The sequence below is a fragment of the Pieris brassicae genome, chromosome 10, assembly GCF_905147105.1.
Source record: "Pieris brassicae chromosome 10, ilPieBrab1.1, whole genome shotgun sequence".
NCBI lineage: Eukaryota > Metazoa > Arthropoda > Insecta > Lepidoptera > Pieridae > Pieris > Pieris brassicae.
This window is the reverse complement of record NC_059674.1, coordinates 16,955,904-16,967,943: the sequence shown is the minus strand read 5'-3', so window position 1 is coordinate 16,967,943 and position 12,040 is coordinate 16,955,904. Positions and strand designations below refer to the sequence as shown.

Here is a 12,040-nt window from a genome sequence, read left to right as displayed (position 1 = left end):
TATTTAGGGTTATTTGAAATTGGTCCTAGGAGGATTTTAAAGGAGTTAGCATCACTATTTTTCATAATGTAGACGAAACTAAAATTTGCTATGTGAATTGATTTTTATATTAGTCTTTGTATTTTTTTTTTTTTAAATAATTTTATGGCCTGGTAACGAGACCTTTAAGCCATTTGTATTTTGTAAATGTAAGCCATAAAGACACTTTAAGTAATCTATCTGCAGTCTGTAACTCTAGCTTATCAATTTCCGGTTTCCATAGTGTGAGTTTAGTTTTGTTGTTTAAACTAATGACTGCAACTGTCAAAAATTGCTTTTTTATTTGACATTTGGCAGTTGCTTGACTGGCAGTTGGCTTTTGCGATTTGTCATGTGGAGTGTGGGTACTTGATTGTGGAATTTTAACATTATTAAAAGCTTTAATTTTAAAATTTTAGCATGTTTTAGAATTTTTGGTAAATCATACTATTTATTGTGTCTAGCAATTTAGTATTAAATTATAACTATTCAACTTTTCAACTCGCAGTTTTTTTCTGATTAGGCTTCAATAGTGAGGTTATGTTAAACAATATAACATATTTCTTTTGTATAATAAATATAAAATGACTGAAGGCGAGACTTTCAACAATTGCCGGACAGTGGCGATACCGTGGCCATTTTCGAAGAGAAAAGTAGAATGTGCTGGTGCCGCATTTTTACGTTATTATAATATCAAATGCCACGGTGAAGATACATTTTTAGAAGCGTCGACATCTAAAGATAAAACTGAAGAAGTGGTTTTTGAAGACAACGTAGAATATTTGCGAAGCTTAGACCCTAAAGAATGGAAAAAACAAGACCATTATGCTGTTCTCGGTATGAAAGACCTACGTTTTAAAGCGTCTGACGATGACATTAAGAGGGCATATCGTCAAAAAGTTTTAAAACACCACCCTGACAAACGTAAGGCTCAAGGGGAGGAAGTAAGAAGTGACGATGATTACTTTACTTGCATAACAAAAGCATATGAAATTCTTGGCACCCCAAAAAATAGAAGATCATTTGACTCAGTTGATCCAACTTTTGACGATACTGTTCCTACTGCTTCCGATGTCAAAAGGGATGGTTTTATTAAAACATTCTCTATGTATTTTGAAATCAATGCAAGATGGTCAGAAAAAAAGAATGTACCATTATTAGGGGATGAAAACAGTTCACGGGAATTTGTGGAAAGGTTTTATGCCTTCTGGTATGAATTTGATTCTTGGCGTGAGTTTTCTTATATGGATGAGGAGGAAAAGGAAAAAGGTAGTGACAGAGAGGAAAGGAGATGGATAGAAAAGCAAAATAAAGTAGCTCGCGCAAAACTAAAAAAAGAAGAAATGGCTAGAATTAGAAGTTTAGTGGATCTAGCATACGCTAATGATCCTAGAATACAGAAATTTAAACAAGAAGATAAAGACAAGAAATTAGCGGCTAAGAGAGCTAGACAGGTAGTTATTATATTATTATTTTAAATGCTGTACTGACTTTCCCATACTTTAGGAAAAGTTTATTTCTGTGTATACAATAACCTGTATGAATATATAAATATTAGATAATACACTTATTAGCAATTAACATACACTTTAAGTAACCCAATTAAATTTTCAGGATGCTGTTCAAGCAAAGAAGGCAGAAGAAGAAAGGCTTCTCAAGGAAGCCCAGCTTGCTAAACAGAAGGCTGAAGAAGCTGAGAGAGCCAAGATCGAAGCAGCAAGGGCAGAGAGAGAAATGCAAAAGAAAAATCTAAGGAAAGAAAAAAAGTCTCTGCGAGACTTATGTAAAACAAATAATTACTATGCTCAAAATGATAATGAAACTGTATCCCACATGGCTGCTGTAGAAAAGATTTGTGAACTCATGAAATTAATGGAATTGCAGGACTTTATTAAGGAATTAGAAGCAAATGGTAGAAGTAGCTTTCTCAAGACAATGAAGGATACTGAAGATAAACTTGAAGCTGAACGCCATGCACTTTTTGAAAATAAAAAGGTTGAAGAACATAGAACAAAGAAAAGTGCAGCACTAAAAGCCCCTGTGGAGTGGTCTGTAGAAATGACACAATTATTAATTAAAGCTGTAAATTTATTTCCAGCAGGGACAAATCAAAGATGGGAAGTTGTTGCAAACTTTTTAAATCAACATGGCACATTCACTGACGAAAGACGTTTTAATGCTAAAGAAGTTCTTAATAAGGCTAAAGATCTACAAAGTTCTGATTTTTCTAAAAGTAGCCTCAAAAAAGCAGCAAATGAAGAGGCATTTGATCAATTTGAAAAAGATAAAAAGAAAGTAACAAGTACCATAGATGATAACAGCATATCCAAGAATGATACATCTAAAGTTGTTAATGGAATCTCACCAAAAGTCAATGGTGATGTTAAACCTCCAAAAGAAGAAAAGTCATGGACAAAGACTGAACAGGAATTATTGGAACAAGCAATCAAGACATTTCCGGCTAGCACTGGAGACAGATGGGATAAAATAGCTGATTGCATACCAAATAGGAGTAAAAAAGATTGTATGAAAAGATACAAAGAATTAGTAGAACTTGTAAAAGCAAAAAAACAGGCAGCCAATTTGGCAAAATAACATTAAATAATGTTTAGATCCTAAACAAATTAATAAATTGACATTATTTCAATGGCCTTCTCTTATTGTGAGTAAATATTGTAAAACCTGTGTTGCATACAAAACCATAGATAAGGAAATGATTGAAAGTGATAGGAAATTATTTTGAAATATTTATTGGATTCTATACTTAAAAATGGCTTGTTTTTTAAAAAGAATCCTATCAAGTAAAACTTAAAGTAATATTAATAACATCACTTTTACCTTTGCGTAGTTAACATATAATAATTTATATTTCATTGATCTTTTTATATATTTTGTAATGAGTTCAGTTCTATTCTTGAAAGAGAATATAGTATGTTACTTTCATTTATTTAGCATAATACTAACTCTTCAGTTACCTTTAGCTTAAATGTTGACTGCAGAATTGGTGGTAGCTTTAGGCTTCTAGGTAATGAAATATTTCTTATGTGAAAGCACTCATTTAGTTTTTATAAACAGCAGAAAATGTTTTATTGGATTACAGAAAATATTATGATACTTACAAATCCATGTTCCTATTTAAACATGTTACAACAAAGGTATGATAGACAAAGAATACCTACATATAATAATTGCTCAGTCCTAGGTCTAAAGCTGCTATCACATTCTTAAGAATCTTGCATCATATTTTTGTAATTATTAATTATTTGCAGTGGATAATAAAATATTAGTCTATTGGTAATAAAAATTGTTTTATTAATAAAAAGTATATTCATATAAAGTTATGACAACTCACACTATGAAAGGCTTGGTGATAGTGGTGCCAATTTCAACAATAGTTTTTCAAACACTATTCTGTGACATAGCTTTACAAAAAAGATAATGATTATTTCACCATTAAATTAGTTCAGTAACTAGCAGCCCTGGCAATTTTTATTTCCCAGCCAAACCATCCAGATTCAAAACTAAAACCAATTCCCTTTTTTTAACATCAAAGCCATGGTTTAGTCAAATTATGAACATATGGTACTGCAATTTTTCAATAACATTTTCTGATAATTTATTTACTTTTAAAGTAAGTACTCATTTACTTGCACAGTTCTACTGCTAGGTGCAAATAGATCAAGCGAGGAGGTAACTTTACCTTAGCCAACAAAATATTCTTGTTGCGTATTTAAATGTTAGTTAAAAGCATGTATCACATAATTAAAAGAAAATACACAAGTGAATTAAGATGCGTTTTACAATTTTGTCAGTGTCTCCATATTTTTACATAGTTTGCAGGAAACTTAGTCAATTTAGTGTCCTTCTAAATTTGTTTCCGAAGTGAAAGGACATAACTTGTTTGCATATTTAGGAATACCTTAAACTGGGCATTTTTAAACTTAATATTACTGAACAATAAATTTTAAGTAAAAAAACATTGTTTGTTTTAAATACTGTATTTAAAACACATTATACATAAATAAGTGTTTGGTTTTGTTTCGTAAGGCACATTTAAGGCCATAAATTGCCATTTAAAGCTTTATCATATTATTTAAAAAATTACTTTATAAACTTACAGTTAGATAAATTCGAGAGAGCTTAAATGGATACAAAGTTTAAATAATAAAAATTAAAGCACCTTTCACAGGTAAAAATAAATAAAAAATACTTAAAGTAACTTATCTGTTCTTTGTTAAAAAAAACTTATTTTTTTCAGATTGGACAAAATATTGAATAATTTAAAATTGCAATCAGTCTTTCCCATATACTTATTAGATTCACACATTTAAATGTCTTAATGATGTTATTTAAATAGCTTATATTATAATTGAGCACTTATAGCAGTGAATATACATTATTTTAACTTATGGTACTTAATATACTACTAAAATTTTTGTTCAATCCAAAATAGAGTTTGGAACATTATAAGTAAAATTTGTTAGAAATAAATCACACAAATGGAATGCACAATACATTGAGTGAAAAGATCGATTAAGTCTTTTACATTAGAATATGCCAATGGCTTGTCCGGCCATTACCTTTACTGACTATTATAGATTAGTGTGTGCGTAACCTTTACTCTGTCTCTAAAAAATATTAATATATGTGTTATAAATACTATGCTAAGGCACATTCTCGAAGGCTTATAATGGCTCATTGGTTTGCAGGTACTTACACAAGACAACAACTGAATTTACACGCTAGATTTCGTGATATTATCTGTATAATGTAATCAAAAGATTATTAAATCAATAAATTGTTTCCATATCTGAACTATTATGAATCCAGAAAAGTGATATTTTTATACAAATAAAAATTAAACTTCCATCAAACAAACCAAATCTCAAAATGGTTTGATCAAAGGAAAGTTACAACTTATAACCAAATCAGGAAAATATTTGCTTCTATAAATATCCAATACAAAATCAACAATTTAATGAGATTCAAGTCTGCAAAATCACATATACATGATAGAAATGCACAAAAGGTATTATTGAATTTTACAACCACGACGTTTCTTGTGTAAATCAGCTTGCTTATTCTTTTTCTTTGCAAGACCCTCTGCAGTTATATCGGATATCACTGACAGCCTCTTAGATGGGTCACCTTTATCATAAGATAGTCGAGGTGGTGGTAAATTATCAGAAGATAAAGAAGAACTGTATAAGTTGTTATTTTCACTAACACTGTGCACTATTGATGTATTTACTTCATAAGATTCAATATTATCTGTTGGGTAGTGAGAAGCTGGGCGTATACTTACTGGGTCAGGAAATCTTGGCTTCTTACTTGTGGATGGTGGAGGTGGTGGGTGCCTATGATGAAGTGGTGTATTTGAATTAGCTTTAGCCTCAAATGATCTTGAATGAGAATGTGAAACGTTAACATTTGAGCTAGAAGTCCCAGCTCCTCGTGCATAGTACTGTTTAGATAACTCATGAGTTTGTAGTGCACTGGCTTTTGACTGTATACACTCTTTTTCAAACGGCTCAACATAGTTCAGGTCAGAATCAACAGATTTACATAGTCTTAAGCCATTTTGACGAATCATGTCTCTTGGATTACTGTAAGCATCACAGAGTGTAGTTTGTGATGGTTCAGGGGGAACATCTTGGGCTTGTCTTTGCTGCTTTTTCAGCAAAGCTTTTTGTCTAGCCTTTTCTTTTGCCCTTTGTAATTTTTTGTATTCCCTTTCTTGGAGCAAACGAGCTAGTTCACCATCTTGAGCCTCTACTGCACATCTCATATCAGCAAGGAGGGCTTCTTGACCATCCACTTCATGGCTCAACTGTCTGGCAAGTCTGGCATCATATTCTTCTTGTTCAATACGTCTTCGCATTTCTTCAAGTTCTGAAGGAGACAGACCAAGTTCATCAAGGTTGATATCTGAAATAGATGGAGCAACAATTTTTGAAGAACTCGGTTGTGTTATTCCTGTATGCCCTGATTGCCGTTCACGCCTCTGTTTTCGAATATTAATCTCCGCCATCTCTCGCGCAATCTCAGCATCTATTTCAGCTTGTCTACGACGCGATAACTCGCGCATTTTCACCTCATGTTCAATATCTTGTTGTTCACTGAGTGCTACAGGAAAGTCTTCTCGTATTTGCTGATTACGATACCTGTTCTCACAAAGATGCGATGAGATCTCACGATCCTGAAGACGATGTGCCAATGCGCCATCAGCACGCACCAACCACTGCTCACGGAGGTCAGTTACATGCCCCACCTTGGGCATCGTATCGCGAGTTTGAAATCCAGACATAGAGTTTAAAGTTCACGCGTATAATTACAAAAACTGTTTTAATGAATTTTAATTAGTATTTTTTCAACTCATAGTATTCTAAATTGATGACGATTCAATATATTATGCACCTTTCACAAGTAACTTTCTTCCCCGTCCATGAGAAAAAGTTATTGCTTACTATGTTTCACAGTAGGTACAATGTGAACAATAGGAATGATAATCTACATAATTAATTATCACGAACTTGCACCTTGCTGTACGAATCTAGCTTGTAAGTAACAACTTCCCCCTCCTCCACAACAAACTTAGGAATTCAATTTTTTTGTTACAAAATGACATGAATGGACATGACAGGTGAATTCCTTCTAGGGCTGTTGGAGAAAATAAGGTATCTATGGAAGGAGGAAAGTTCGATTATTATTCGATGCCGATTCATGTCATTATCATAGTTAAATGGCAACACTCGTTAATTTCACCGATTAATGAAGGTTTTTCAAATTTACTGTTGAGCGTTACATTTTTCAGTTGTTTTAATAGTAATTAGGACCACGAGGTAATCGGAATACTTTAAATGAACGTATTTTCTTATATTGCAATAATTTTTTATTTTTAAATAAAATAAAGACATCAACATTTTCCTATAAATAAGAAATACATATATCTAAAATATGGTTGTATTTAACCATTTCGGGGAGCAATACTATTTTGACGAAAAAAAGCACCAAATTATTAAATATTCTTTAAATGAAATGGTCGAGAGCGTCGTGCAGACGAGCTTTGAGGGCACGCTTTAAACTGGTCGGCACAATTATGACCTGTATCTGTAAAGGTTATTAGGGTGGTTAGGCTTAATTTTGGACTTATCAGAGCGATTAAACAGTACACTACTATATCTTGCAAACTGACGTTCTCATTATCTTTGGATACCCGAGGATTGAGTTCATCGAACTAACCAGGAATTTTTGTCAACTAGCTGGTTATGGTAACTCGGTCAGATTAATAGATAGAAAATTCGATCTTATGTTATTAATTTAAATTGCTAGTGAGATTTTTTAGATGCGATTCATTACTGATCAATTGAAATAGGTAAAACGCTATTTATGCGCGCGCTTTAAAGTCTATACATTACAATTTATTTTTATTTGAATGTATACCTATTTAAATTAATATTTACTATTACCTATTATATAATAAACATTCATACATACTACGATACGCAGTTTTTGGGTTAATTTATAACTAACAAACAAAAATTCAGTAATTTGATACCTAAACTTATATAAAATGTGTATATATATACATTTTATTTATATTAGGGTGGTTAAATATATATTTAGAATGCATGTTTGAATTACGAAACTAATTTCTACTGAAAACGTCGTTACAACGTAAATTTCTATTTCAAAACTCCGGCTGCATAAACTCCAAAATGATTGAATACATACATCATTAAATATAGAGATCTAATACTGCTAATGTAAGAAACAACTTTATTAATAAAAGTTCCTGATATCCCGTCTTTCAACATGTAACAACAACTCGCCTATTCTTTTAGAAAATTCTTCAAGCCCTTTGTCATTTGCGGTACCATAAAAATATTCTTCAGACATTTTGTACATCCAACGAACCAGATTAGGAAATCTACAAAATATATACAATTATACTGTTTAGATTATTAATCACTTTAAAATTAAAAAAAAAACAGTATCGTTACCTATTTTTGTCAACCGGCACGAGAATGTTTAATGTACTTATTGTAGATGCTATAGAAATATCTGCAATTGAAAGCAAGGAACCCGTTATCCAGGGACGCCCTGCGAGGATTTCATCTAGATCTGAATAGGCAGTTTCGATTTCACAAATTTGATCTGGTGATACAAAACGACAGTTCTCGTATAGAATTGGATCCTAATACAGAAAAAATAATGCAATTATATATTAAACCATTATAGCTGCGCGTAAATGATATTTAGACTAAATTTGCCAAATGATGTACAATCTTGACATACCAGTACGGCGACAAGTTAGAAATAATGTCATGAAAAGATAGCGACAGAAAAAATATTGCATATAGTGAAACAGTTGTTCTATTAGCAAAAAAAAGTAATTTAAATACCTTGCTATAAAGGAATTAACAAAAAAATATTTTAAAAACGGTTTAATTCAAATCTTACAGCAGCAGCTCGATATCGTGGTTGTAAGGTGCCACAATTGTACATCATAAATTGATCAATTATAGCTCGGCCTCCAGGATCTTTAGGTAACATCTTATCACAGTTGAAATATCGCGACGCAAGGTACATATTTATTGAATGACTGAAAATCAATAGATAAATAATTTAAAGATGGTCGGGTAACAAATTAAATTCGGTTCGGTCAAAACGGTAGCTTTGGGTCGGAGCAGCGTTAATTACGTTTTCATTCCCATACCTGCGATGTTGAGTCAGTGTTCAATATTTGTAAAGTTCAGCTTAGTTCTAAAGTGAAAGCATTAGCCTCACCTGGTGTCACCAAGCGCTACTTTTTAAGTATAGATTATAAATAATCAAAAGTATTTTGTCAAAATATAGGATTCGTAAAATAAATTAAAAAGTGAGAAAAATCGACTATTCTGTTAGAATTTTGTCTGTAATTCGCACTTCTGCTAAGTGCAGAGAGTATGTATACATATTAATTACTATAAAAGTTAATAATTTTAAAAAGTAGTGGTAACAATTGTAATGTTTCCTTAATATAAAAATATCATCATTGTCTTTGATTTAGAGTGGTAATTAAATTATAATTATTATGTTTACGTTTCATTATCAATTTGTAAATATTATTCTAGCGCTTTGTTTTATTTATATATTACAAGCTATCTTTTCTCAAATATATGACAATAATGGCAATTATAATTACACATTACTGAGTGGTCACAAACTAATACGATGATTTAAATATGATTTAACTTCTGCCATAGTAGACTTCGCAATGCATTATCATCAAGCGTTATTTTATGCTTTTGATAAAGTACTAAACGTAAAATTAGAAGCATTTAATGTATATTTCTTTTTTATTCATAAGTGTACATGGTGTTACCTATACGAATAAATTTTTGACTTTTGACTTTGACTTCTACGTTGTAATTGGATGTAAGTCGAGGCAGAAATCAAATTATGCATGATACGTATTCATATCACAATATTAATATTTGCAAGGTAAATAAAGGAGAAAGTACCTGTCAATTAAAATCAAATTTCTGTCTTTAAATACGGGTAAAGTTTGAAAAGGATTCATCTGAAAATAAATGTATATTAAAAAAAAATACTGAACTAATTAAAAATATATGAATGGCAGCTTACATCAATAATTTCCTTTGATTTATGCTCAGCTTTATCCATATCTACATCTACCTCTGTTACACTTAGATTCATTGCATCTAAAGCCATTAACACGGCTCTGCAAGATGGACTGCGATCAGCCTTCCATAAAGTACAGTGCCTGATAATGGATGTAAGGGGTTAATTTTTTTAATAAATAGCCTCTTCGGATACGGTCTTTTTACGTCCACTTATGGAACTTCAAGACAGATTTTCCCCTAACCTCATTTCTCTTAATTAGATGAGCTGATGTGCTGGAATTACAAATGGTGATACGAGCCCTAAGATGTTGACGCCCAGTAAAACCAAAAGAAACGCATCATCTTGTTAATAAATTTACAGACAAACAGATGTGAACTAATTTTATTTACTTACTGTAGACATGACAAAGACTTGCTTCCTACTTTACCCATTTTTAAAGAACATCAAAGATCTTTTAAACATTCATTATTTTATGATTTTTAAATGTTTATTTTAAATAAAAATTTGCAATACATAAAACTTAAAACATACTCCAAAATTTAATCTGACAGACGATTTTTTCTTCTTGAGTTGAATTACGACGAAATAACGCCAAAGAGGTCATATTATTTTATTTTACTACTTTAATTATCTTTTCATAAAAAAAAATACTTGGTGATTATCCGTGTATGGCTAAAGCAATTGTTAAGACCATAAATATGAAGAGTACTTTGGCTGACTTTTGTTTTAAACATAATCGATCTTCGTATGCTTTTTTTATATATTTTGCAATTCAATTCTTGCTTGGGACCATGTCATGTTTATTCAGCGAAACAATGCCACAGTTCCATTCAGTAACCTGATTCTAGGTAGTGTAATATCACGCTCTTATAAAATGGTGGCGTTTATAACAAATAACATCAGTAAACACCATGCAAAGTTACAGTATTTAAGACATTTGAATTGTAAAAATCATAATGTGCGAATACTTAATATGTATTATGTTAAACATAATTTTATTAAAAAAATAATTCGTTTTTGTGTTTGTAGAAATTATTCATGGAGAATTCACGAAATGTGCCCATTCTATATGTTGATGAAGCTTCTCCGCCAGCCCGATTTGTAATGATGACGGCATATCTATTAAATATTGACTTGGATATACGGAAAATCAATTTATTTGCAGGAGAACATAAAAATTTATCTTATGCGAAAGTAAGTTCTTGTTACTGTTATTTTTATATTATTTTTTGTAATACATTTCTTTATTATTTTAATGTTTTTTTGCAAGATAAATCATCTACAAAAAGTACCAACGTTAATAGTGGAAGATAATGCAATTCTCGACAGCCATGCTGCAGCCATATACTTATGCCAGCAAGTAACAAGTCAGGAGCTATATCCAAAAGATAATATTTTTTTACAAGCAAAGGTTAACGAATTACATTTTTTTAATTCTGGTACACTCTTTCGATTGGACAGTGAAATTATGGTAGGTATAATAAATAGACTATAAAATAGACTTAAGATGAGTTACGAAATCTAACACTTAAAATGGCCTGTTTTTTTTAGTCCAGTTATTTTGCTGGAAAGTGGCCTGTAGCGAAATCCAAAATTGAGGAATGGTATAACGCTCTTGATTATATAGAATCAAAGTTGAAAGAAAATACTTGGTTAACTTGTGATAAGGTACGTAAAAATAATAAATAGCGTTTATTTTTTTTAAATAGTTGTATTCCTTAAAATATGTTCTGTAGAATTAATATTACTACTCGAATTATTTCGCTTCTCTAGCAATTTATTGTTTATATCCAAGTTTAGCAAACGTATTCAAAGTACTTGTTACACTTGACTAATGAAGAATAACTATGCGGTTATAATTTAACATATGTTTTTCAGATGTACCTATGTGATCTATGTGTTATGCAGACAATATCTTCGATGCTTCAAATATTACCACTTTTAGATCACCACAAAAAGATAAAATATTGGTTAAACGAATTTGAGAAATTACAATGTATTGATATAAATAAACGTGGATTAGCGAGACTAAAATATTACATTGAGTTGTATAAACCAACAAACAATTAATTGCTATGTTTTAATGTTTGATTGTACAAGTATAATTGCACCTACTTAAGAACAATATTTGAATGTATGACGTTTTAATTTGTAATCTATTGTCAAAATAAATAACTTAATTCGTTAATGTATTAAAGGACGTATCTATTGATGATATATATGATATACATTAGTGACTTCAAAAGAAGCCTGATCGTACTTATAGAAAGTTAAATATTTGTAGAATAATGTTGATGTTTTATAGCAGTAATAGTTGCAATATAATATAATTATATTAAATTACATTATATAATAAAATTAAAATTAGTTTTGAGTGGTAATCTCAGCTGCT

The 12,040-nt window shown here is 31.0% G+C and overlaps 4 protein-coding genes across 5 annotated transcripts; 2 read left to right on the top strand and 2 right to left on the bottom strand.

Moving 5' to 3' along the window:
- The first annotated feature begins 356 nt into the window (after positions 1-356).
- On the top strand, positions 357-3,494 carry LOC123715320 (dnaJ homolog subfamily C member 2). Its single transcript, XM_045670284.1, has 2 exons — positions 357-1,472; positions 1,633-3,494. The coding sequence occupies exons 1-2, from the start codon at positions 603-605 to the stop codon at positions 2,611-2,613; spliced, it is 1,851 nt and encodes a 616-aa protein (XP_045526240.1). The 5' UTR covers positions 357-602; the 3' UTR covers positions 2,614-3,494.
- A 791-nt stretch (positions 3,495-4,285) lies between these two features.
- Positions 4,286-6,685, bottom strand: LOC123715621. The gene has a single exon (XM_045670798.1). The coding sequence runs from the start codon at positions 6,323-6,325 to the stop codon at positions 5,051-5,053; it is 1,275 nt and encodes a 424-aa protein (XP_045526754.1). The 5' UTR covers positions 6,326-6,685; the 3' UTR covers positions 4,286-5,050.
- Positions 6,686-6,894: 209 nt separating this feature from the next.
- LOC123715761 (glutathione S-transferase 1-like) lies at positions 6,895-10,206 on the bottom strand. The gene is made up of 7 exons (XM_045671031.1): positions 10,042-10,206; positions 9,649-9,787; positions 9,525-9,583; positions 8,482-8,623; positions 8,022-8,215; positions 7,851-7,948; positions 6,895-7,128 (listed from the first exon to the last, which is right to left on the bottom strand). The coding sequence occupies exons 1-7, from the start codon at positions 10,077-10,079 to the stop codon at positions 7,037-7,039; spliced, it is 762 nt and encodes a 253-aa protein (XP_045526987.1). The 5' UTR covers positions 10,080-10,206; the 3' UTR covers positions 6,895-7,036.
- A 285-nt stretch (positions 10,207-10,491) lies between these two features.
- On the top strand, positions 10,492-11,930 carry LOC123715762 (glutathione S-transferase E14-like). Of its 2 annotated transcripts, none has more exons than XM_045671033.1 (5): positions 10,492-10,592; positions 10,678-10,842; positions 10,919-11,119; positions 11,200-11,316; positions 11,527-11,930. In XM_045671033.1, exons 2-5 carry the CDS (start codon positions 10,687-10,689, stop codon positions 11,716-11,718), a joined length of 666 nt encoding a protein of 221 aa, XP_045526989.1. In that variant the 5' UTR covers positions 10,492-10,592; positions 10,678-10,686; the 3' UTR covers positions 11,719-11,930. The 2 variants fall into 2 exon arrangements, with proteins under 2 accessions (XP_045526989.1, XP_045526988.1); XM_045671032.1 differs by having other exon boundaries at positions 10,492-10,606; positions 11,527-11,928.
- Positions 11,931-12,040: the final 110 nt, after the last annotated feature.

Bases quoted from the DNA above. Each gene is read 5' to 3' on its own strand.
- LOC123715621 (XM_045670798.1), bottom strand. From the start codon at position 6,325: ATGTCTGGATTTCAAACTCGCGATACGATGCCCAAGGTGGGGCATGTA.
- LOC123715762 (XM_045671032.1), top strand. From the start codon at position 10,523: ATGGTGGCGTTTATAACAAATAACATCAGTAAACACCATGCAAAGTTA. The intron at 10,607-10,677 runs GTGCGAATACTT...TTGTGTTTGTAG, and splicing joins TGAATTGTAAAAATCATAAT to AAATTATTCATGGAGAATTC. The intron at 11,317-11,526 runs GTACGTAAAAAT...TATGTTTTTCAG, and splicing joins CTTGGTTAACTTGTGATAAG to ATGTACCTATGTGATCTATG.
- LOC123715320 (XM_045670284.1), top strand. From the start codon at position 603: ATGACTGAAGGCGAGACTTTCAACAATTGCCGGACAGTGGCGATACCG. The intron at 1,473-1,632 runs GTAGTTATTATA...TTAAATTTTCAG, and splicing joins CGGCTAAGAGAGCTAGACAG to GATGCTGTTCAAGCAAAGAA.
- LOC123715761 (XM_045671031.1), bottom strand. From the start codon at position 10,079: ATGGGTAAAGTAGGAAGCAAGTCTTTGTCATGTCTACA. The intron at 9,788-10,041 runs GTAAGTAAATAA...ATCCATTATCAG, and splicing joins AAGTCTTTGTCATGTCTACA to GCACTGTACTTTATGGAAGG. The intron at 8,624-9,524 runs GTACTTTCTCCT...ATTGATTTTCAG, and splicing joins AATTTGATTTTAATTGACAG to TCATTCAATAAATATGTACC.